General features: G+C 36.5%; 2 protein-coding genes across 2 annotated transcripts; one reads left to right on the top strand and one right to left on the bottom strand.

The window, feature by feature from the left end:
- Positions 1 to 2,925: 2,925 nt before the first annotated feature.
- LOC146163762 (uncharacterized) lies at positions 2,926 to 4,135 on the bottom strand. The gene is made up of 3 exons (XM_083381202.1): positions 3,961 to 4,135; positions 3,666 to 3,737; positions 2,926 to 3,185 (listed from the first exon to the last, which is right to left on the bottom strand). Exons 1-3 carry the CDS (start codon positions 4,094 to 4,096, stop codon positions 3,037 to 3,039), a joined length of 357 nt encoding a protein of 118 aa, XP_083237328.1. The 5' UTR covers positions 4,097 to 4,135; the 3' UTR covers positions 2,926 to 3,036.
- A 2,105-nt stretch (positions 4,136 to 6,240) lies between these two features.
- On the top strand, positions 6,241 to 22,837 carry LOC146163761 (cilia- and flagella-associated protein 337-like). Its single transcript, XM_083381452.1, has 23 exons — positions 6,241 to 6,253; positions 6,439 to 6,583; positions 7,387 to 7,481; positions 7,779 to 7,899; positions 8,335 to 8,519; positions 8,898 to 9,027; positions 9,466 to 9,605; positions 9,829 to 9,974; positions 10,501 to 10,668; positions 11,083 to 11,231; positions 11,882 to 11,994; positions 12,374 to 12,494; positions 12,952 to 13,093; positions 13,288 to 13,382; positions 13,961 to 14,135; positions 14,673 to 14,846; positions 15,729 to 15,962; positions 16,674 to 16,800; positions 17,792 to 17,999; positions 18,611 to 18,782; positions 19,836 to 20,060; positions 20,508 to 20,629; positions 21,409 to 22,837. Exons 2-23 carry the CDS (start codon positions 6,443 to 6,445, stop codon positions 21,595 to 21,597), a joined length of 3,372 nt encoding a protein of 1,123 aa, XP_083237578.1. The 5' UTR covers positions 6,241 to 6,253; positions 6,439 to 6,442; the 3' UTR covers positions 21,598 to 22,837.
- The last annotated feature ends 147 nt before the right edge of the window (positions 22,838 to 22,984 follow it).

Below are 22,984 nucleotides of genomic sequence, written 5' to 3'. Positions count from 1 at the left end.
AAATTGTGCGACTGTAAATAAAGTATTTAGTGTTGCGTGTTTGATAAAACTTTTTCTGGCTGAATGAATTTTGTGACAATTTTTTTTTAAATGCATGGCCACGGCTCACAGTGCAATTGTTCGTCGTTCTCTCAAATTCCACATGTTGTGCATGAAAACAGGCCAAACTGTTCAATCATGTAGAGTTTGGCAAATATAATAAACAGGATTAACTATAAAAAAATAAACTTTATAAAAATATTTTTAGTAATATAACACACTTTAAGTCCAACCTAGAAGTTTTGATACACTTCTGTTTAAAAAGTATTTTGAATGCTTTCATTTAATTTAAAAAAGAACTATTTACCCGGACAGAAAGTAGTTTAAATCATTAAATAATAACTTTGTTTATACCATATATATCAGATGCATGTAAAATAACTGACTTTTAATTTTAAATTGTGTTGTGTTTTAAGCATTATATCTTGCCCAATTTTAGCAATAAAATGATAGTCAACATGTTTGTATAATGGAATTTTTCTAACTTTGTTTTTGGTTCATAGTAATGGTTTATAAAGGTTGCTTTTAAATTGACTTTTTCTGCAGACTCTTGGTAAGCCAGTCTGCAAATCAATTTGTGAGAACATGTGAATTCTCAAATTAAATGTCACCTAAATTTCGAAAACTAAGTTATATTATGTTGTGGTAGGATTCCAAACCTTAGGTGTGCATAAAGCCATCATGCACACCCCACACCTGAAATTTGGCCCTGCACATTGTGACATTGGTATAAGTGAAAACGTGAAAATGTAATAAAATGCAGACCGGACTGGTCACTGGTACAGCTACAGGATGCTAAATAAGTAACTAAGAACACTAATTATACACTTCAGTGCAACAAAACCTCGAGGCGCGCAGTTCGTTTTACTCTAACAAACCGTCCTAAAAACAGTTAAAGCAAAAATCCATTTTTATATAAAACAAAAAATGAACGTCGTTGCTTGGAAATCTTATATTGCAACTACATAAGAGTTTAGTATCTTTCCGGGGATCCCCCTACCTACGTTGTTTCTTGTTTGCTTGTAACAGTGTTCCTCAACATTTTTTTGCAGCGACATAAAAACTAAAGCGTAAGTACAGCAGCGAAGCTTTGGCGACCCAATTCTCCTACTGAACTTTTTGTAAGTGAAAGACATAATAACTTAAGCATTAATCAGTGCAAATTTTCATGAGCCATGCCGCCGTATAGCTTCCGCAATATTCTCAAATTTCGGAGAAATCTTTCTGAGAACCAATCTTAATAAATCCAACCAAATAAAACTACTACAGTCGGCTACCTAACCAAATAAAACTGCAACCCAATTTTGGGACGCGACCCATAGCCTACGTTGAGAAACAAAGTATTCTACGGTTTGTTGCACTTTATTTTGTTTACTCCACGATAGGAGGAATCGCTAAGGGGTGACAAGGAAACTCGTTAAATTTTTTAAAGTGATTCGGTTAGGAAAAAATGCACCCAAATGCAGAACTTTGCCTTACGCGATGTGCCTTTTTCAGAATTCAAAGAGAAATTAACGCGAGGTTGAATTGTTGCTTTTCAATAATCATGAAAAACTACATAATATGCCGTTATATGTTCTACATAATATGTTCTGGCGTATTTATAAAACTAAAATGGTCAATGGAGTGACTCTCAAACTGTGTGCTGCGGAACACACTATTCAATAATTAAAATAAAGTGATAATACCAAGACATTTAGTTACCTATTGTCTTGCCATCTATTTAGGACAGGGGTTCCTAAACTTTTTTTACCGCGAACCCCTAAACATTTTTGGGGGCCTTGCGTGGACCACGGTAGGGGAAAAAAATTCAAAAATAACGTCATAAATTGACGTCACAATACAAATATACTTCATAAATCTGCTGATTCCGGTCCAAAAATGTGAAAGTGAAATGGAGTCTAAATACATACAGTGCAAAACTGTTTTATTATTAAATAAACTGTTTTCTTCGAGAAAATGGTAACTTTTAAAATATCCACGAATATTTCAATTAGGCCTTCATGGACCCCCTAAATCTATTTCACGGACCCCCAAGGGGTTCATGGACCCCAGTTTAAGAACCCCTGATTTAGGACGATGTCAATTATGATATCGTTGTTTTGCAAAAAGTACGCCACGAGGTATTCCTCTTATTATATAGAACATTTGATTTCTACCTGTTCGCCGTTCTCTCAATTCCACGCGTTGGTCGGGTGCTTGTTGTCCTCCTTGGTTATAATCTTGAAGCAAGGTAAATTGTTTGGTAAGGATTTAGCTGACTTTAAAATTATATTAGGCTAAATAAGATCGCAATGTTGTTAGAAACAAAATAATTCTGAAAAACGGCAAACACAAGCGATAGCTCACCTTTTAGCAAGCAAGCAAGGCCAATAACGAAAGCAATAAAGAGGCTTGCATAAAAAAACAAAATATACTGCATGTTTTGTTTGTCAGGCATTCCACCGAAATCGTATCTGATATCTTCGTTGTCGGCCATTGTAAGCAAAAAGTTGTACCGGTATCAAAGTTTTACGTAACTACGTATATAGTCAATTTCCACTATTTCACTGAATTTTCACTGAAAATGCTAAACTCAGTTTACTTTATAAGCAAATCCCTAACATAACTGACCGTTACCAAACTTCGCTGATTATAACTATTAATTATATTTTAATAAACTGTCTTTATCAAACGTATGCTTATTGTTGAACTGCGACTGTGGTCTGTAGAATAGCGCAAGGCACAAGCCAGGACGTGCGTTGAATAACAGCGAATGTGCTAAAAGTTCCATATGGTCTATAAAGGAAGTTGCTGGCTTTATAATAGCTAAACCAGCTTTTAACTTTAACTCGCATTTCTATATACTACACTCTCGGACAACCAGTAAACATTTTTGCACAATTCCTTTTCAGATTTTATTTGTAATGAAAAACACACTATCACTGCATCTATATACAAACAATCATACAGCATGTTGTCGCAAAATTTAAACAACTCCTTGAGCAACAACTAGTTTTATCGGTCGCTTGAGGCAGCCTCCGATTTGCGCTGTTCTTCTGTCGGCTTTCTTTGCATTGTTGTGCCAGCGTTCTTGTAATTTGGATCTCCAGTGGATTTTGTAGAAATTTTTCCATTGCGCTCCGTGTTAGATGACATTTTCGCGCCTAAAACAAACAATCATTTAGGAAAAACCTAATTGAACATGTGTATATGGAACGACTAGTTGAAGCTTTTAAAAGTTTATAACGCAATGTATAACGCAATGTTTGACTATAGCCTATCTGAAATATAAAATTATTATATCACTTAAAAAAATCACGACTATTAAACTGGAGAAATTTTAGCATCCAACCAATTACGGTTTAATGATTCTTGTAGGGCTGTTGGCTCAATTCTTGCTTGTCTAAGTACAATCGTTCAAATGCAAAACCGTTATTGCATCTCAACGAGTGGCAAAAGAGCTTAATTTCTACCTGGTCGCCCCTCGAATCGTTTTAAGACGCATAAACATAAAAAAACAATTAAGGAAAAACTGTAACAGAAAGGTTGAATCGATTTGCCCCATAAACGCCTCATTTTTATACATAAACATAATCACAATGTCATTAAATTTATGTATGTATAGGTTTGGTGAGCAAACTAACCTGGTCGCCTTTTTGAACGCTTTTCCTGCCAATCCAAAACTTCACTTAGTTTAGGTCTTCTTTTGTTGTAACCTAAAAACCGAAAACAACAGTTAGGACACCGCGATATATCTACCTTTTTCTGAGCGTAAATTTATTCTACGTATTTTCGTAAAAGATCGATTTTAAGAACCACTGGTTTACAACAAATCACAAAGAATGCGTATTTCTTTTGTTGATTTGCGGCGAACATAACAAAACATAAAAAAGTAACAACAGTAATACAAAGTCAAAATACGGTTATAAATTTACTCACCCCTAAGTTTCCATGCGATTCCAAAGATTAGGGCAAAAAAGAAAGCTGTGTAAAATCCAAGTACATAGTGGAGATAACTTTTATCTGGCAACGCACTGAAATCATATCTCATATCATCATCCAAATCGTCGTCCATTTTCCTTGATTTACAAAATACTTTACAGCACAAGCACAAGTCTCTAAATAGTACGTTAAAAAAATAAAATGGTACACATAATTTTTTTGTGTATATACCGAATTCTTACATACAAAAAGTTTTTCCAAGATTATTTTCATTAATTAATTCAGTTCTAAGTCTACATTAAACAAGAAAACTTGCGTCTTACGTTTAGTCTTGAGCTTTTAATAAATCTACGCGTCTTGTGTCGAATAGCGCACGCTTGCCATACGGCTAAATGCATAATGACGCGGCAACTGGAAATTTCTGTAAAGGAAGTGAACTGCCGGCCTCTGCTAGCCAGATTATTGTCGCAGGCTCTCTATCGATAGGCGTTAAATGGATTTATTACAATGGCGCACGCACTATAAAGGGTTCGCATGTCTAAATTATTTAAGCCTTATACATATGCGTCTTATTATTTTCCCGATAATATATATCTCAAATCTATTTTGATTTATTTAATTTAGTGTTATTTGGATTTGATTAAATATCGCCAATTCCATTCTAGAAGGACTGCCTATTTCGCATTACGAGTGAATAATATTTGCTTTTTCTGTTCATTGCTTCGATGACAAACCTAAATGTGGGTCGGAAGGGGTGGACCGTGGATATGCAGTGATAATAGCAACGATCTAAATTGGAAGCATTATATCGGCACCATAGTCGCTAATAATAATGTTGTAATTGTGTTTTTTTTTATTATTCGCTTAATCCATTGTAGGCCTAAAGTAAATTTAAAATGTTAAATGTATGACGTCTAAATTCGCAATTAGAAAGTCGGTAAAAAATAAAATATGCTGCACACCAGTGCTTCCCAAACTGTGTTACAATAAGTTTAAAAGGTTCTCAGTGGCTGCACGCACGGTCGCACGCACACGCACACACCCTCATATTTAATCATGTTATATTATTTTAATTCAGTGGTTCTCAAACTATTTTTTAAATTGCCCACGGTCCCTAAAAAATATACACAAAATAACATTTATTTTTAATGGTATCAATGGGACGGTTGCACTTGCTTCTTTGTTATCAGCTCGGTTATGTTAACCTCTAATTAACGAATCATTTTATTTAAGTCTAGTAATCACGAACAGTTTTAAAACCGTGACCGTACAGCCCACAGTGGCAGCGCAGCAAGCTGTAAAAACGTAACTCTCATTAGAACAATGCAATACTATGACGTCACAATGAACAATTCAACTCAAAGTGTACAATAACGTGATAAACAACTAATCAGCTTGCTTTGGAAAAGTAAGTTTCCTGAATTTTTTTTGGCACAAGAGGTTTTCTTCTTTAGGAGCGTCGTTTTGATTTTTTGTTAGGTGCTTCGCGGTCCCAGAAAATTGTCTCGCGGACCCCAGTTTGAGAACCACTGTTCTAATTAAATGATAATATTAAATTACAAAAAAAAACAATTGAAAAACAGTCGAGGTGGTGCTAGACGTTCTACTGTACTGTCTCAACATTTTACCGTGTTCGAAGTTTGTTTACTTTAAATCAGGGGATCTTAACCTTTTTTGTATATTTTACCCTCTGAACAAAAAATGAATATCAAATTTACCCCCAATATATAAAAAAACGAAAGTAACAAATTACAGTTATAGTTAGTTATAGTTAGCGCGACGGCTGCCCTTGCTTTTTGGCAACGAGTTTTAATGTCTGGTAAATTAGTAGATAATGCACAACGAATATTAGATTCAAGCATTCAACATGTTTAGTTGGTTTCATGCTTTAGATTTGATAGTAAGCAATGCAGAGAAGCCACTTCGCATAGGCTAGGTGAAGAAAACTAGAATACACAGAGCTTGAATATATATCCTTGGATTTACCCCCTAAAACGAGTTACCCCAGGTTAAGAAAGGCTGCTTATAACTGAAATTTATAACTGAAATTTTGTGCCCTTTAAAATTTGGGTTTCAAGTATTTCTTGAAAAAACTTTTATGACGAATGAATTTTTTTAAATGGCAACTGTTTATAATTTATATTAGCGGATTAAACTTTGTATTAAATTTTCAATATACTAATTTCGAAATGCAGCTCTATACTTCAGGATAAATTGATAACTACGCGTCCATGGAAACACTTGTTAGAAGTAGTTTCGCGCGAAACGATCATCGGGACGAAACAAAAAGGTAGATAAATGTTTTTATTCCACTTCTTTTTAAGTACAACTGATTAAACTTTAATAAAAAATCTCTATAGTATCACCGACAGAAGTTGTGATATCGCATTGAAACATTCTCAACAGTAGTTGTTTGTAGAAAGTTTTTTTACAATTATTTATTTCTAGCAAAAAACATCTCTGTTTTGTCAATAGGAAAATGAGTAATCCTAGGAAGCAGCGTTCCATTGATTCTTCAAGCACACGAAGTCAGCAAAGTAAGTTGGCCAGTGTGAGCAGTGACCGCCTTGAATCGCGACTTACTCAGAAGGACTTGGAGGAATTTATGACTGCTTTCCTGGTAATTGACTACTTTGGATAAGACTACGGCTTGTTAAATAACTTAACATAGTTACTTCTTAAGATTAATCAAAACCAGTTGACAATGATGTCACATACCTTTGTCCCTAATAGATCTTTTTCTGTAATATGTGTAGCTACTAGTTCAGTTCTGTTGTTATGCTTTCTCTTGTTTTGAAAAACAATGACCTAAAACGTATTAATAAATTCACTAGCACCCTTCATTGGGCTTCCTATTAGAATACATATTTCATGTTATAGGTGTAAATTAAAGTGAGGGAGACTCCATAAAACAAAATGTTTTTACCAAGGGTTTTCGCAAAAATTTTCAGAAGCTTAACTGCAATCGATGTTTGCTGCTATCATGCTGGAATTTGGTTATTCATTGTGTTCGGGTACAAAATACTTTTCATCATGAAATTTGTTATTCTCATTTACAGCTAGTTTCGTTTGTAAACAATAAAAAAAAAGATGATGAATTTTTGGTTTCTCAGACACTTAAAAGCGACTCACCTAAATAAAAATAGATTTAATTTTTATATGCAGTTATGTATGTGTGAGAACATCTGTATAACAAGACTTTAAGCTAAGGAAGAGGGGGGGGGGAGACTTCATAAAATGTCAACCAAATTAGAACCCTGGCGTTAATTTCATCAAAAAAATAATGGTGAAAGCAAATAAAATTAAAAAAAACTTCAAATGTATTTTGTCGAGATTGATATCAATTGATCCATGTATTGGTAATGGTCCATTGGGTAAGCAAATAGGTACCTTTAGAAATAAAATTGCTTTTTTTTAATTTAGCCAGATTTGGATGATCATGAACACCAAAGGAGACTGACAAGAAATCAGTTTGGCGACAGACTTTCTGATCTGGTGAAAAAGGGCTCAAAAGAAGAGTGAGTGCAAAATCTCTTTTCATTTACAAAAATTATGGTGAACTGTAAAATCAATAGAAAACTGTAAAATTGTTTCTTTTTTACATTTTAATTTTAATTTACAATTTAACTATTAAATAACCCAAACCCATTAGAATAAACAAAGAAATGCCAGGAGAGAAGAGCAGTTTGGTGGTAGCTTGACATATTAGATGTCTTTGTAATGTTTTACCCAATTTAATTTCTAAAATTGGATAAAGTAGGTCAACATTCATCATACAAAAAAAATATTTTATTATATTTATTTTTTATTTTTAGGTATACAGAGCTGTTCGACAAAATAGACATTACTAATGAAGGTATTGTTGACTGGGACATGTTCATCCAATTTATGCTGCTAGAGTTTTATGAGAAAGATGAAAAAGTTAAAACCACACAGGTATATATTATTTGTAGCGGTAATAAAGTCATTCAGCAGTATGGCCCACTGGTCTAAAACATAAGTAAAGTACATATTTTTTGGTTGTGTAAATACCATCCTTTGTTTTTTTAAAGTATTGGTTAAACATTTTGTTTATATTAAGGTCGCAAGAATTTTTTATCGGTTACTACAAAATTAATCTTTATTGTACTTTCTGTGTTCCAAAATAGTTTTTTTATAGTTTGAACTTATGGTTGTGTATTTAACAAGGCAAAATCTATATTTTGTGATCTAATATTTAGGTTTAAGTAATAAACTTTTCTTTTATCTTTATATACAACGTATCATCCTGAATTGATGGTTTGGCCTTAACTTATGATAATAAGTGCGTATCGTAATGTCTTTATCAAGTTGTTGTAGAGTATCAAGCTATTTTATTATGGTTTTAAATAGGTACCCCAGTGGAAAGAGTTAAAAGTGATAGCAAGTCCTCACAAAGACACAATCCAGCGAATCGAACTGATCAAGGCCACAAATAAGTATATTAGCATCAGCAAGGAAGGATCAATTGTTTTCTGGGACCAGTTCATGAAAATGCAGCGATCAATTAAAATATCTACTGAGTCTGTGAAGCCCAGGTGAGAACTCAATGGTTTTACAGTAAAGTGATTTATCTCATTATATTATGCTACATAACTTATCTGCAATATTTACTAGTTTTAATGACATAAGTGTACCTTTACAGACCGTTTATGAGACTCATCATATAAGCAACTTCACATTTTCTATTTATAGTTAATTGTTGTTTTCCAACTTACACAAAAAAGGTTTCTTAACATAAAAATGTTGCGTAGAATTTGCAGTTTTCTATTCAATAAACGTTGATTAAAATATCAATTTAATATAAATTAATCAAAATCTTATAGTTTCACAGTAATTTTGCCTTTGAATGTTGTGAAAGAAATTGCATGGTGTAACTTTATTGTTATTACATTGCGACCTACTTTTTTATACAGAGATCTGTGGGTGACTGACTTCGTTCTTTTGCCGAACGTTAACAAGATCGCAGTGGCTTTTACCAGCAAAGAAATTGCATTCTACGATCTGAGCTCAAAACTCGATTTTAACTGTCAATACAAACTGCAGGTAATTGCATAAAATAAAATGTTGTTCATTACAGGTCACGTCTTGTTAAATTATTCCAACATTTTTAAGCTTATCAACGATAGTTTTTTTCATAAATTTTCTTTCATAAAATTTCCTAAAGAGTTCTCTTCATGAAATAATAAGGCTCCACTTTACTTTTCAAATCATGTCACGAGATATACAACAGGTCATGAGATTATGTTTTTGTTTTTTAACTACAAAAAATTCATGCCCGATTTTAAATTCGCCAGGCCCAATCGTGTGCGCCCCCTTTTTTCGAGAGTTCCAAGATAATTTAAAAGTCTGCCTAGGTCTCAAACTTTAAATCGGTAATATATAAAACGTGTAATAAATTTTACAATGTCTGTTTTTTTTCTATTGGATTTGGCTTTTAATATCAAAATATTTCCAAAAAAAGTAAAAAATATTTTCGTTTAGGGCCTGAAATCGACTCCACTCTGCATGGATTATTGGACAAAATTCGACAATCTTAACGAATCTATATTGGTGTTCGGCGACGTCAGTGGACAAGTCTACGCGTTATGTTTCACGTCTGCGCAAATTGCCCTGTTCGACAGGTATGGAATGCAAATGTAGATAAATGGCTATTGGTCAATCAAACCATGTCATGACAACAAAGCGGTTAAAATCTTCTTCTAAAAATAAGCATTTCTATTCTTAGCTAAAATAAACATTCCTAACTTTATTAATGACAATGATAACATATAAAAAGTGGTGGTGTATGCACCTTGCCTATTGCGTTGATGCAAACTACCCGGTTCCAACTTAGCTGAATCGCAGGCCATCGCAAGCGTCCGATGGCAAGCAGGGAAACAACAACAACACAACCGTCCACGTTCGAATGTCCGAGCTCCTCAAGGAAAACTCCAAGCACTCGAACTGCCGCGTTGTTTACCATTCCGCCCACGTCGGTTGGGTTAGACAAGGTGATTTCCCTTTTTTGCTCATTTTTTTACTAGATGTTAAGGTTTTTTTGTTTAAAATCGGTAGCAGAGTTTTTTTCATTATGGTGGCTTAGACATTTAGTTCTAGAGATGAATTTTAGCTATCAAGGTAAATCGGGAAACTTGAGACAAAATGATTAAGTACAGATTGTTTGTGATATCCTATGAAAAAATTATGAATCATACCGCTTTTAAACGTAATATAAAGTGGTAATTGATTTTTGTTTGTTTTACTAAACCTTGCTATTTATTACACAATGGGTCTTGCATGGTGTGAACTTGTTGTCCTCATGTTGGGATTTTTTTCGGGTATACTTGACTAAATAGCAAGGCTTTATAGGCTACATTGCTTTTATTGCTATATATCACTAATAACATACGCAAAAAAGGCTGAAAACAGTTAAATGTTTACAAAAATATCCGGCCTGATTTTAATATCACCTGTTTTCATAGGTAAATGTAATTTGATTTTTTTGTATAGCATTTTTTACGAATGATCTATTTTCAGTTAAGTACGTGGAACACCTGGAATGCTTTATCAGTTGTTCGACCGGCAGCAGTCACTCGGTTATCATCGGTTTTATCGAGAAAGCGAGCACGGTCATGAGGACCACTTCGTTCAAGCACAACAGCGGAGTGCACTCTTTCGACTACCATCAGCCCATGAACCTTATAGGTGAATAGCGTTTAAGTTTGTCTTGAGTGAAGCTGACATTTTCAACCGTTACGAACCTTTAATATTCTTGCGTTGTGCATTTGACGATATATTAGTTTTGATATCACCGTCTATTTTCTGCACCTTGTTTTTACAAACAATTTCTATAAAAAATAGCACTATGCTGAAAACGTTTGTGAAGTGTTTCTAAAATATGTGCAAAAACTTTTTATTTATGCGATTACATGGATGTAGTTAGAAGCACAAGCGCAATTGCCAATCAATTGACGTTTTAAAAATGGCAAAAAAAAGTTTTACCTACAAATTGATTATCTAACAGCGTTGCATTGCTTGAATACATTCGGACATTAAAACGTAGGCTGCCCTTCGGACATTACAACATTTTAAACTGTGATACAAAATGGTGTGTCATAGCGACCGGCGGCGTGAACCACCAGGTGTGTCTGTGGAACCCTTACGTCATTTCCAAGCCGGTTGGCATCCTGACCGGGCACATGGCGGCCGTGGTGCAAGTCCTCGTCAACAACAATAAGTCGCAGCTCCTCAGCTTCTCGAGAGACAAGGTTTTAATGTCTATTTACTTCATAAGATTTTTTATCCCAAAAAGAAAAAAATTGTGCCATTATTAGTAACAATGAATAATCTACTTTAAAAGTAACAATAAGAAAAAAAACCTAGTAAGAATTGTTTTTTTTGGGGTTTTTAAAACTAATGATGTTAATGAAGAAAAAGTGATTTTAGTATATCTAAATTGTTCAAATGGGGAAATGTTGTTACATCGAGTGTTATGGGATGTGGCAAAAAGTGTCTTCGGTGGTCGAATAATTTACCGTTACCATTCCTATAGGGTCGCGACCCACATGTTGTGAACCACTGCTCTATAGTCTATACGGCTACGCTATCGAATCGATATTTTATTGTTACGTTTATTGGACAGTATTTATAAAATGGTTAGCGTTATGGCATAAACTTACCACTCCGTAAACTTAGACAAAACAGATACAACAGAGTTCACAATACATAGAGACAACTTAAAACGCAAGAGAAATATTTATTATGTCACGCGATATAAATATAAAATGTAAAAGTTTAACTTAACTAAGTAAATTAGTTGTTCATTTGTACAGTATAAATGACTTTCTTTGTCCAAAAGAAACTTTCCTTAACATAAGCGAAACGTCGTTTTTTGTACCTTCACTTATGTCGTCCATAGGTTTTGCGCATCTGGGACATTCAACAGCAAATGTGCCTGCAAAGATTAGCGGGAATGTTTCCGAAGGGTCCCGAAGTCCACACGACACTTTACTTCGACGAAGTGCGGAATAGGTAGGAAACAAGCGACGTACCAGCAACTTAAATATGAAGTTAATTTCGAATTAGTTCTAGTAAACTGGGCTGTGTGTTTAGCAGACGTTTGAGAAGTACTTAGCCATCGGCTGCGTTATACCATCACTTCTGACCAGACTAAAAATTTACAAAAAAAAATACCCAGGCTGATTTTATAATTAACAGTAAAAAAATAAAATCCCCTGTAAGTGAATTATAATCGCTGAGCAGATTCCTCGGCTTACTTATGATGCATGTAGCTGCCTTTGGAAGCTATAACCTTCTTAACTTATCTTCAACAATCGAACTATAAGCAAAACGAAAAATAATGGATTTTCCGTTACCGGTTCGTTTTCTGACGACTTATTTTGCCTGTCAGGCTCTTTGTGACCTTCAACTACCAGCTGACGATGCTGGACATGAAGGTCGAGTCACGAGATCGGGTGATGAGTCACGAACGACCGGTTACCAGCGTCATTTACAACAGCCTTTACAACCAGGTGCGATCAAACAAGCTACATTAACTTAAATCAAAGACTATTTTCCAGTTAGGCATTGTCCTTTGGCGTATAGAATAGTTTCCTAGTTTTTACGGCTTCAAAACGACCAAAAACAAGGACAGAATAGGTATAGTCGAAAAAAAAACTTTTTTGTGTAAATCGGCATTAGCAAATACTGTTGTACATCGATAGTTCAAACGCGGCTTCACACGAGCTACATTAACTTACGAAATCAAAGACTATATAATTCTCCAGTTATAGACATTGTCCTCGAGAGTATAGATTTCTAATATCACGGTTGTTACGGCTTCGAAAACGGCCAAATACAAGAAAAAGCAGAAGTAGCCCGAAAAAAGCTTTTTTTTTATGTAAATCGGCATTTTAGATAATAAACTGTTGTACATCGATAGTGAAACATGATTTTGAACAAATTTTCAACGCTCATTGCCTTGACTAGGTTGTTAGCGCATGTCAGGCGGGTACAGTCACCGTCTGGATGATCGACAACGGTCAGAAGGTGAAGCAGTTCACGGACTGTCACAAAACCGCCGACATCACAACTTTAGCGATGGACCACAGTCGAACGAGGCTATTCACAGGTTGGTTGTACAGTAAATTCGAATTACATTTCATGTCATGATATTAAAAAGATAAATAACTAGTCTACATACCGAAAAAAAGCATTTTGGTAATAATTATACATGCGTGGTGTGTATTACACACCAGTGTATTTTGTTGACATTTTATCGTTTTTATATCAAGTTTTGCAGTTTCAGAAAGATTTTATTTTTAGGAAGTTCGGATGGAACGATCAAGGTGTGGGATTTTAACGGCCACTGTCATCACACCCTTACTGTATCCGGTGGTTCAGCTGCTGACATATCACAGGTAAACATGTTAGTAGGTATATTCTTGCATATTATAGAATAATGTTGTGTTATAAACTAATTCCTTATTAATTCAATTTATTTATGAATTGTATTAATCTTAGGCTAATTAACAAAATTTTTGAACTACGTTTGTATTTATGTTTAGAGAATGAAAAAATGGTGTTATATATTTTAACACTTGTTTATCAGACTTGAATTGCGTTATATAATCATTTAAACCATTTTCCTGGGCCTTATATGTTGCGCTATATGTTGCGTTCATGTTTTTTCTACTTGAGTTATTGCTCATATATAATTGATCGGAAGAGTCCAAGCTTGAATAGTTTAAAGTTTTAGTTTTATGATAAGGACTTGACTTGAGGTTGACTTTTTCTAAGATTGACTGGGACTTGACTTGTTATTTCTTCGAAAATACTTGACTTGGACTTAAGTTATTTTACAAATGACTTTGGCTGGGACCAAAATGACTTGTTTACAACACTGGGGCAGATATGTCAAATCAGGAAACACAGATATGTTAACCCGAAAAGAAAATACATTTACTTTGGTGTACGTCACTCCTAATTCTACACGAAGGTTGTAATGCTGAAGCGTTCGATCGTCACCATTGGCTGGGACAAGCACGTGACAGTTTTCCGTCAAAGTGCCCTGACGCAGTATCACGTGGAGCCAGCTGATTGGAAGGGCGGGAAAGAACATCAGGACGACATACTGAGCGCAGCCTATCTGCCGCCGTCCATGCTCGCTACCGGTTGGTTTACCTTACTTAGTTATTCAAATCGGTTAGCCTAAAAAGATAAACTGTTTCATGTTTTTCGCAACCAGTACAATATAAAAAACGAACATTCGAATGTGGTTGTGTCTATACCCTTATTTAAATTTTAAAGATACCAAAAAAATGTTGGAAAGAAAAGTGTCATTTTTCGCATTTGGCAAATACCAATATTCGTCCCAGAAGCAAACAAAGCTTTACCTGTTATTATGTTTTAAACAATCCTCCTTTCAATTTAATAATATTTTTATTTTGTATAGAAGGTTTTTAGGTAAAATGAAAGAAAAGGGTACATTTTAAAATCGGCAAACACCTAAAAGCAAATCAAAAATAAATTTTCCCCCTGCTTTCCGTCACATATAATATTCACATATTCACATATTCACATATCCAAAATCTTTCATTTAGCGAAAAATTCCAACTATACTCTTTCTCCATGCTACAGCTCCGGTTTCTCGTAACCGACCTTTGACGAATTTACTAACCGAACGTGTTTGTAAAACTTTACCCAAAAAGGCAGCTACGACGGCGAGATCATACTGTGGAACATCAACTCGGAGTTCGTGTCCAAGAAGCTACAGCAGCGCTCGCGTCAGCAGCTGGTCAGGCGACCCACCACCATGAGTTCGACCGCGTCGCTTCCAAAGGACGACCAGTCCATGCTGCGACCGATGACCACCGAAAGCCAAGGCACGAAATGCTTAGTTGCGCTTGTTGAGCAGTAATTTCGTAATTGCCGCTAGGTTACCGTTCGTTAGGTTACCATACCTACTACTGTCACAGCTTTTACAAAATACAAAGCTTGGTTTGATGTTGATAGGTGGCAGCAAAATTCTGCTTCTTTGGACTTGGCTAGAGGTACGCTTTAACATTTTGTTAACCTGAGCCCTGGAGTAGGCTAAGTTTAATTTTAGCAAGTTCACAGGTCGTTTATATTGTCAAAGTTTCGGTCGAAACTTCTTTGCGACAGTGCTATCGCTTTTAATTTAACTGTAGGCCTAAGTGCGTTGGGCTAGGTGCAGCAAATTTTACTGCGCAAGTAAAGGTATATGACCGTGATTGCGGTCAAAAGCAGTTTGCTGCTTTTTCACTTTAAAAACCTGTGTGCGGGTTTTTGAAAATTGCCATTCAAGCTTCATCGGTCGGTCGTTTAATTAAAAAAAAATATATAGTTCAAATATTTACGCTATTCGTTTTACTTCAAATAAAGTATTTTAGAACCGAACTACAAATACGAGCATCGCGAGATTAATGCAGCACGTCTCTTATTGGTAATGTTCTCCTTTTTGTCATCCACACCGTGCATTCGATTTTTTCGGGGTACTCATCTAAGGAATTTTAATTTAAGCCATGCCGGTTTTTGAACCAAAGGAATCATATTGATAAAAACAACGTTTACTGTTTTAGTTTAACGTAAAAACCTTTAAAATTGATGTAAAGGTTTGGTATCAAAACCATATCGATGTAAATTATTATTCGTGGTAGCATATTTATATTCATCAACTTAAACCTGTTTTAGACATACATAGTGACGTGGCCCAACAGTAACAACCCTTAATCATAACTTTACAGCCAGCGAACTCGAGTTCAGTTTCGTCATCTCTCGTCTGATCTTCCTCAAGCATCGCCTCTCATGCGCCCCCGCCGGGGCTTTCCCGGGGGCCGACCTAGTGTCTTGCGGGGGCGGGGGCTGGGTGCGCTTCTGGAGTACGGCCAGGGCGTCGCTCATGTCCGAGTTTGTGGCCCACCCCCATGCGGGCAACGTAATCGCGACCACAGACCCCGAAGACAAGTATCTTATCACAGGTCAGTTCTTTAGTCGAGATAAATTCTTGTTTGTCGCTTGCCAAATCGCCCCACGTGTATAGAATTGTGCGCTTCTTCTGCGTGGTATATGCAGGGATGTCCATTTATATCGGATCGGAGTTGATTCTCGATGCCACGTTGATATAATTGCGCGCTTTTAGACTCCCTACTTATATAGGGATGTCCATTTATATCGGTTCGGAGTTGATTCTCGATGCCACGTTGATATAATTGCGCGCTTTTAGACTCCCTACTTATATAGGGATGTCCATTTATATCGGATCGGAGTCGATTCCCGATTCCAAGTGGCGCTATCAGAGCACTTGTCATGTTCTAGGGCTGTATCGGCACTCAACTGATAACAAATTAATCTAGCGATAAAAGTGAACTGAATCAAAAATGTAAGTTCAACTGGAGTTAACTATAAGCTTTTTAACGCTGAAGCAAGTTTTGACCAAATAACCTGAAAAAATACCGTTTAACGTTTCAATGTTGCCCAAAATATCTCGTATCCGTGATATCGATCATGCCTAGTCATATACACAATTATACACACACACATATATATATATATATAATATTACAAACATTATTCACTGTTAATATATAATATGTTGTAAATATCCCAGAAGACTTACGCAAGGGATTCTATACCCTTATTAATATAGCTTCGAAAAAATTAGATTTGCTCAAGTTACGTTTTACGTTCAGCTGACAGCGACGGGGCGATGAAGGTTTGGTTGATCGAGTCTTACTTGTGTCAGGAGCCGAGCGACACTCTAACCTCGCCACCTCCAACGCTGGCCAGCTGGCAAGCCCACTCCGACTCTATTAACAGGTTTGTTTATGGTTTGGAGAACCAAAGGGCCACTGCAGTTTGCTAAAACCCAAGCCCGATATTGTTGTTTTAAAGCAGATAACTAATATTTATAAAAAATATGTTATTTGTTGGGTAATCATTTCTATCCATTTTTTGTTTTATAGATATTGACAACCAAGGCATATCTTGAATAAACTTAGTGCTCTTACTGAAACCAAAGTCTACATTTAAGCAGGTTTCGTTAGGCCTGTTGGAAGGCAATTGCACAGGTTAATTTCGTACTACTACTCCTCGTTTGAATGTAAACCTTATTGAGTGTTTTATGAGACTTAATGACTATAAACTAAGACTTTTTGTTGCACAAATTTAGCGCTGACAGTCCAACTTACTTGATAATTTGTATTGTATCCGTAAATACTTGTATTGTATCCTCAAATTTCTGTGCTTGTTTCCTCTTATTGCGCAGTTAGCTCTTTACAAAATTAGTTTAAGCGAACAAACTTTTGCGACCAAAGCTAAAGTTTTACAAAAAACTGGCTAGCAATGAAACCATTAATTGGTGCTAATTTATGTCAAGCAGGCTTATCTCGCAACAGCTTATTCTAAACGTTTCGGACAACTCATTATTAGTTTGCAACATCAATTTAAAAAATGTATAAATTATTTGAAGCGTTCAGAATGATGCCTACTCCTATGTCCTATCTAGGCTTTGATATTCTCTATACGTCTTACTATAACTTTTAACCATTATGATCCACAGCTTGTTCTCTTTACAACAGGGGTTCTTGAACTTTTTTTTACCGCGGACTCCTAATTTTGCAAAAAACCGTTTCATTTTTAATTAATCTGTTTTCTTTGAAAAATTGATTACTTCTTGAATATACACTAATATTTCAATTACGCCTTCACGGACCCCCTAAAACTCGTTCGCGGACCCCTTAGGGGTCCATGGACCCCAGTTTTAAAAGCCCTGCTTTACAATATATCACCCTCTCTTTCCTCCGCTCAGTGTCTGCGTCTGCCAGCGCAACAACCGCCTCTTCATAATTACCGGCTCCTCCGACTGTAGCGTGTCCCTGTGGGACATGAAAGGAAGCAGGGTGGGGGAGTTCGGGCAGGAGGAACACTGGAGGTTGGACTCGCTCGACGTCAAGGAGCATCCAGAAGAGGAAGAGGAAGACCAGGAAGCTCATAACTTCGAAGAATCGCCTTTCAAGGTAAGCGGACCATTATTTAAAGCGATTAACATCATAGGTGTTACATACCTATATACATGTGACTTGACTAAAATGTTGAAATCGCAGGGTCTAAAACAAGCGCCTTTTCTGCTTAAGGCACTCGCCAGTCGAGCGAGTGGGTGTCAATCAGCACCCACAATGGCGAGCAGGCGCAAATCTTAACCTTAAGGTCGTAAAATATTAACCTTCGTGTCGTAAGATATTAACCCTCGTGTCGTAAGAGATTAACCCTGGTGGCGTAAAATCTTGAACTTGCTGTCGTAAAATCTCATACCTGATAGTGGAAAAGAAAGTTTCATAACATTAAATTACAAAGGCCACAGATATCATTATATTTCGAGCAGATTTCTTGAGAAACTAATAAATATTTTTTTCGCGAAACTGAAATTATTTTAGAATAAAATATTTTTTTAACTGCACAAAACACAATGTAAAAAATATGCGTCCAGTAGTCGCCTTATGTGAACACCGTTTTACGATTTACATTTACTTTAACGTTTACTAAGTGTTTCTTGCAAGTTTGGAAATTGTAGTTAAATTTAGTGGGATTTTTTGCCAACCAAACACGTACGAACGATTTTTAACTCCAGGATTTCGACATAAACGATATCGAGCTTGAATCGCGCGCAAGCACGGCGCCTGGGCAAAATTCCGAGGTTCCCGGGTTCGATCCCGAGTTCCGGGCCCACACCTGGAGGCAGACTGTGCTGGGAAAGGCCTACCAAGAAGGCAGGACCGACAAGAGGGAGCGCAAACAACCCGGTGAGGAAACTTTGTGACAATTTTTTTGTTTTTTATTAGCAAAATACACAGAGCCGCAAAGAAAGAAAACTAACTACACTAATAGTCCTAATTTGTGTTTAAACATTCGCGAAACATACTGTAATTTTTGTACAGTATTTTTTTTCAAAACACTTGAATAATTTGCACCATCTTAAATGTTCAAATTTAAAAGGCATTTTTAATTTAACCGAATGCAGTTTTAGTAAACTTAGTGCTACAGTGATACTAATTTTAATGGCCCCGAAAAATCTAGGTATTATGGCCAGATATTGGCTTTATTTAAAAAAAAATATATTTTTTTCCATGAGGAGAACCACTTGTTCGAAGAAACCAAAAACAAATTTCCCCCGAAAAATGCTATAAAAAATAAACTAAAGTAAATTTGTCCATGGAACCAGTTGCTGTGAATAAGCATTCTATAAAGCTCAACATTAACGTGTAATAAAAAATCGACGATAATGTACCATTTTTATTTTAAATTAAAGTGAATGTATCTTCCTTAAAAAGTGGCTCATGTTGTTATTTATTAAACGATTTTGTTAAACTGAGCGTATGGTTCGTTGTAAACAGTTTTCCTATAAAGCACTATATTAATTTAATAAAATAAATAAACGAAGCGGTACTTTTCTTTTTGAACTTACCAGTTTGACGCTTTTTTGGTTTAAAATATTTATTACCTTAAAGAAACCCGGCTTTAACTTTAGACATGAACGACTAATCTCGAACAACCGAGGCAGTGGTTTCCAACCTTTTGTGGCTTGCGGATTCCTCGGAAATAATAAATAGAATGCGGTGCCCCAGCAAGAATTTTTTAAGTAATCCATTATCACAATAAACGGAACTGGAACATCACGCTTTAATTCCACACAACGTAGAATAATATAATTTAATTAATTGTATTCTTATCGTACATAAAGTGTTATAAGAGGCTCGCCAATTGAGCCTGAGCATTAAAAATGCCGCGACACCCCGTATTGGAAGCACTGAACTAAGGATTGCATTACCCAGCAACCTACGCATGTCTTCACGCAGGTACAGTGCCCGGCTACAAGGACTACATCGAGGAGTCGGCGGTGGGTCCTTACGGTATCCTGGGCTACACCGAGCTGGAGGTGATGCCGGTAATGCGGAAGCCCGACTTCATGCTGCACCCGCACAAGTACTTCGGCGAGAAGTCGGCCAAGGTCGGCAAGCGAAAGCCCGGGCAGGAGGCCCAGGCGCAAGAGGAACCGATGACGCTCAGAGACGCACGCCACAGTGAGTTGTAGTTGCTGTTGGCGTTTGTTAACGTTATATTTTGTGTCATTGGAAAAAATGCGCCACGTTTTATGGATAGGCTTTGGGGCGCTGCAGCATAAAAAGGCAGAGCATTCGACGTCAATGAATTCGACATAACTGCGGCGCAATTAACATGATGATTTTTGGCAAACTCGCGCACAAGTTTAGTGTTCTGATTTTCCCTTTTTTATTATCTGTGCTGTTAATATGAGCTGCTCTCGGCGGCAAATGACCAAGTCAACTTAAAAAAACACAAAATTTCCTGCAAACAAAATTACAGATCGAAGCGGTATTCGTAGCGAAGCTTATACCTTTCTTAAAAAAGAAAGGCTATGCAACCGTTCGTCTTATGGTGTTGTTCTATCAACGTTATACCAAGCATCTCCCTTTCTTCAACCTTTATGCGAGTTTGTGTTTTACTTTAAGCCTTGAAAGCAGCGTTTGATGAGAAGACGTTGTTTCCCAAAGAGCTGCTAGACTTCGAGGCTCAAATACGAACCGAACATGCGCAGAAACTAAAGAGTGCTGCTCAACAAGCGTGGAAAAAGGTAAGCTCTCTGTGCAGTACACGTAATACTGAGTCAACATCGCTGGTAGCGTCCTAGATTTTAGTGTATGTCTAGTTTTAAAAGCGCTTTAAAATAACTAGTATGAGCTGTTCGGTAAAAGTATAGCTTAAAAACTCGGGTAATCGCAAAGGCCCTTTAGAAGTTGAGACAAGGGAGATATTTTATGTTTCCCGCATCTACACTCAATTAAAAAAAACATTATAGTTATTTTGCCTTTACTTACCATGGCGCCCTTCAGCCAAGCAGACGGAAGTTTTGTAACGGAAGGTTTTAGAAAGAAATATAATATGCTTCTTAGCTACATAGTGCGTGTTGCCCAAGATCTCTTTAATGCCTCATCAACATTGAAAGCGTGTTGTAATATGTTTGCTCATGAAGGGGGGTCCGACAACATTTGATCGAGAAAAAAACCTGTGCCAAATGACGGTACAAGCACTCGTCTGTTTCTAAGATGGTATCAGTGCCGTTACGATACCCCACAATATGGGTCCGCTAGTAATTGCTTGCGATTCAGACAATGCATTTTCCATCTTGTTATATACTAGGAAATAATTATCAAAATAACTACGTGTCCCAACGCATAGAGTAAAAATTTGTTTTTGTATTTGAAAAGAAAAAATCTGACGCAGCTTTCAATATATTAATTTTTTCTATTTAAACATATTCATGCGGTCATTTGGCATTGGGTTGGTCGGCTGTATCTATTGCCCCAAAATAACGAGTATCGGATATTTTCACAAACACCCGACTTTCAACAGGGCAAGCCGATCGGCATCCTCAAGGCACACACTTCCAGCAGCGGTAACCTTGGCAACCAGAACGTGCCCGGCTCGGTGCCGATGGGATCAAAGATGAGCAGCCGAGTGGGCTCATCCACCCAGCTCAACCGCTCCGGGATGCAACGGCTCCGGAGCAACATGAACCTCAACGAGGTCACTACGTCCTAGACCAGTGGTTCTCAAACTAAGGTGCTGTCAGTCTGCTGAAGTTAAACAACTCGTACGCACAGTTTATGCCAACATATATTTTAGTAAAACAAAATGTGTAGTTGCAATATTTTCAAACAGCACTATGGCCCACTTAAAGTAGACTCATGGCCCATAGTTTGGGAACCACTGTCCTAAACTAAGGGGTTCTCAACCGGGTGCCGCGGCGCCCTTGTGTGCCATTTTTTATGCCCAAGGGCCGATAGGTATTTGAAATTTTTTTAGAATCTGTTTTTTGCTCAAATGGTAAGCTTCTTGATACAACTATTTGTGTATGATGAGAGACCATTATATCAGATGACACTTTCCTATATATTTTAAGTCGATTTCAGTTCCATGACATTTTAGTTAAACGTTCAACAAAAATTCCAGACGGGTTCTGAAAGTCTATTTACTATTTTTTAGGGGTGTCGTAAGCCATGAAAGATTGAGAATAACTGTCCTAGACTAAGGGGTGCTCAAACATTTTTTTACCGCGGACCCCTAAAATTTTGTTTTTTTTCTTTGCGTGGACCACGGAAGGCAAGAAAATTTTAAAAAGGACGTCATAAATTGACGTCACAATACAAATAGACTTTATAAATCTGCTGATTTCGGCCCAAAAAATGCGAAAGTGAAATGGAGTGTAACTACATTCAGTGCAAACCCGTTTTATTTTTAACTAAACTGTTTTCTTTGAAAAATTGATTACTTCTTAAAAATACACTAATATTTTAATTAGGCCTTCATGGAATCCCCTAAGGCCTAAAACTAGTTCACGAACCCTCAAGGGGTCCACGGACCCCAGTTAACCCTGTCATAGACTGAGAAAGCCAGCGAGCCCAGAGACTGTGAATTCGGCTATACAATGGGCCATCGTAGGCCTGGTCCACAGTGTTCCGTTAGGCTTATTCTACTTTCATATTTCGCACACACCGTTTACCGCGAGAGTATTAATTTACCAACATACTAAATCAATGCGTTTAATACAGGCTCAATTGAATTTATTTACCACCTTTGAAAAACATCGGCGGGATTAATTGTCACAGCTGTTTTCAATTATAATTACTTTAGTATGAATCTATAGTAGATATTTTGTACTTCTTCAAGACAACCTTCATTAAAAAACGGAAATCCGACTTTTATTGGCACATTTGCTTATTGCATGTTCCAGGTAAAGCGACCATATTTTCGAGTTTTACCCAATATTTCTTGTTTTACTTATTTACTTTATTTCCAGTTGTATTTTCGTTTAATAAAAAATCGTATTGGTTCAGCTTGCAAATTTTATTGGAACGACAGAATGAAAAAACCCGTGATCCATGTGGCTGTTTCAGCAAGTTAAACACTGTCTAATAAATAAACAGCT

This window comes from Ascidiella aspersa, chromosome 2, assembly GCF_963924565.1.
Source record: "Ascidiella aspersa chromosome 2, kaAscAspe10.2, whole genome shotgun sequence".
In the NCBI taxonomy this organism is placed as follows: domain Eukaryota; kingdom Metazoa; phylum Chordata; class Ascidiacea; order Phlebobranchia; family Ascidiidae; genus Ascidiella; species Ascidiella aspersa.
This window is presented reverse-complemented; position numbering and strand designations above follow the sequence as displayed.

What these genes read in the sequence shown, in the direction of transcription:
- LOC146163762 (XM_083381202.1), bottom strand. Translation starts at nt 4,096, where the DNA reads ATGGACGACGATTTGGATGATGATATGAGATATGATTTCAGTGCGTTG. An exon ending in AATCGCATGGAAACTTAGGG is followed by an intron (nt 3,738 to 3,960) that starts GTGAGTAAATTT and finishes TTCGGTTTTTAG; the next exon opens with GTTACAACAAAAGAAGACCT. An exon ending in GCGTTCAAAAAGGCGACCAG is followed by an intron (nt 3,186 to 3,665) that starts GTTAGTTTGCTC and finishes TGTTTGTTTTAG; the next exon opens with GCGCGAAAATGTCATCTAAC.
- LOC146163761 (XM_083381452.1), top strand. Translation starts at nt 6,443, where the DNA reads ATGAGTAATCCTAGGAAGCAGCGTTCCATTGATTCTTCAAGCACACGA. An exon ending in TCAGCCCATGAACCTTATAG is followed by an intron (nt 10,669 to 11,082) that starts GTGAATAGCGTT and finishes GGTGTGTCATAG; the next exon opens with CGACCGGCGGCGTGAACCAC. An exon ending in GCCGTCCATGCTCGCTACCG is followed by an intron (nt 14,136 to 14,672) that starts GTTGGTTTACCT and finishes TTACCCAAAAAG; the next exon opens with GCAGCTACGACGGCGAGATC.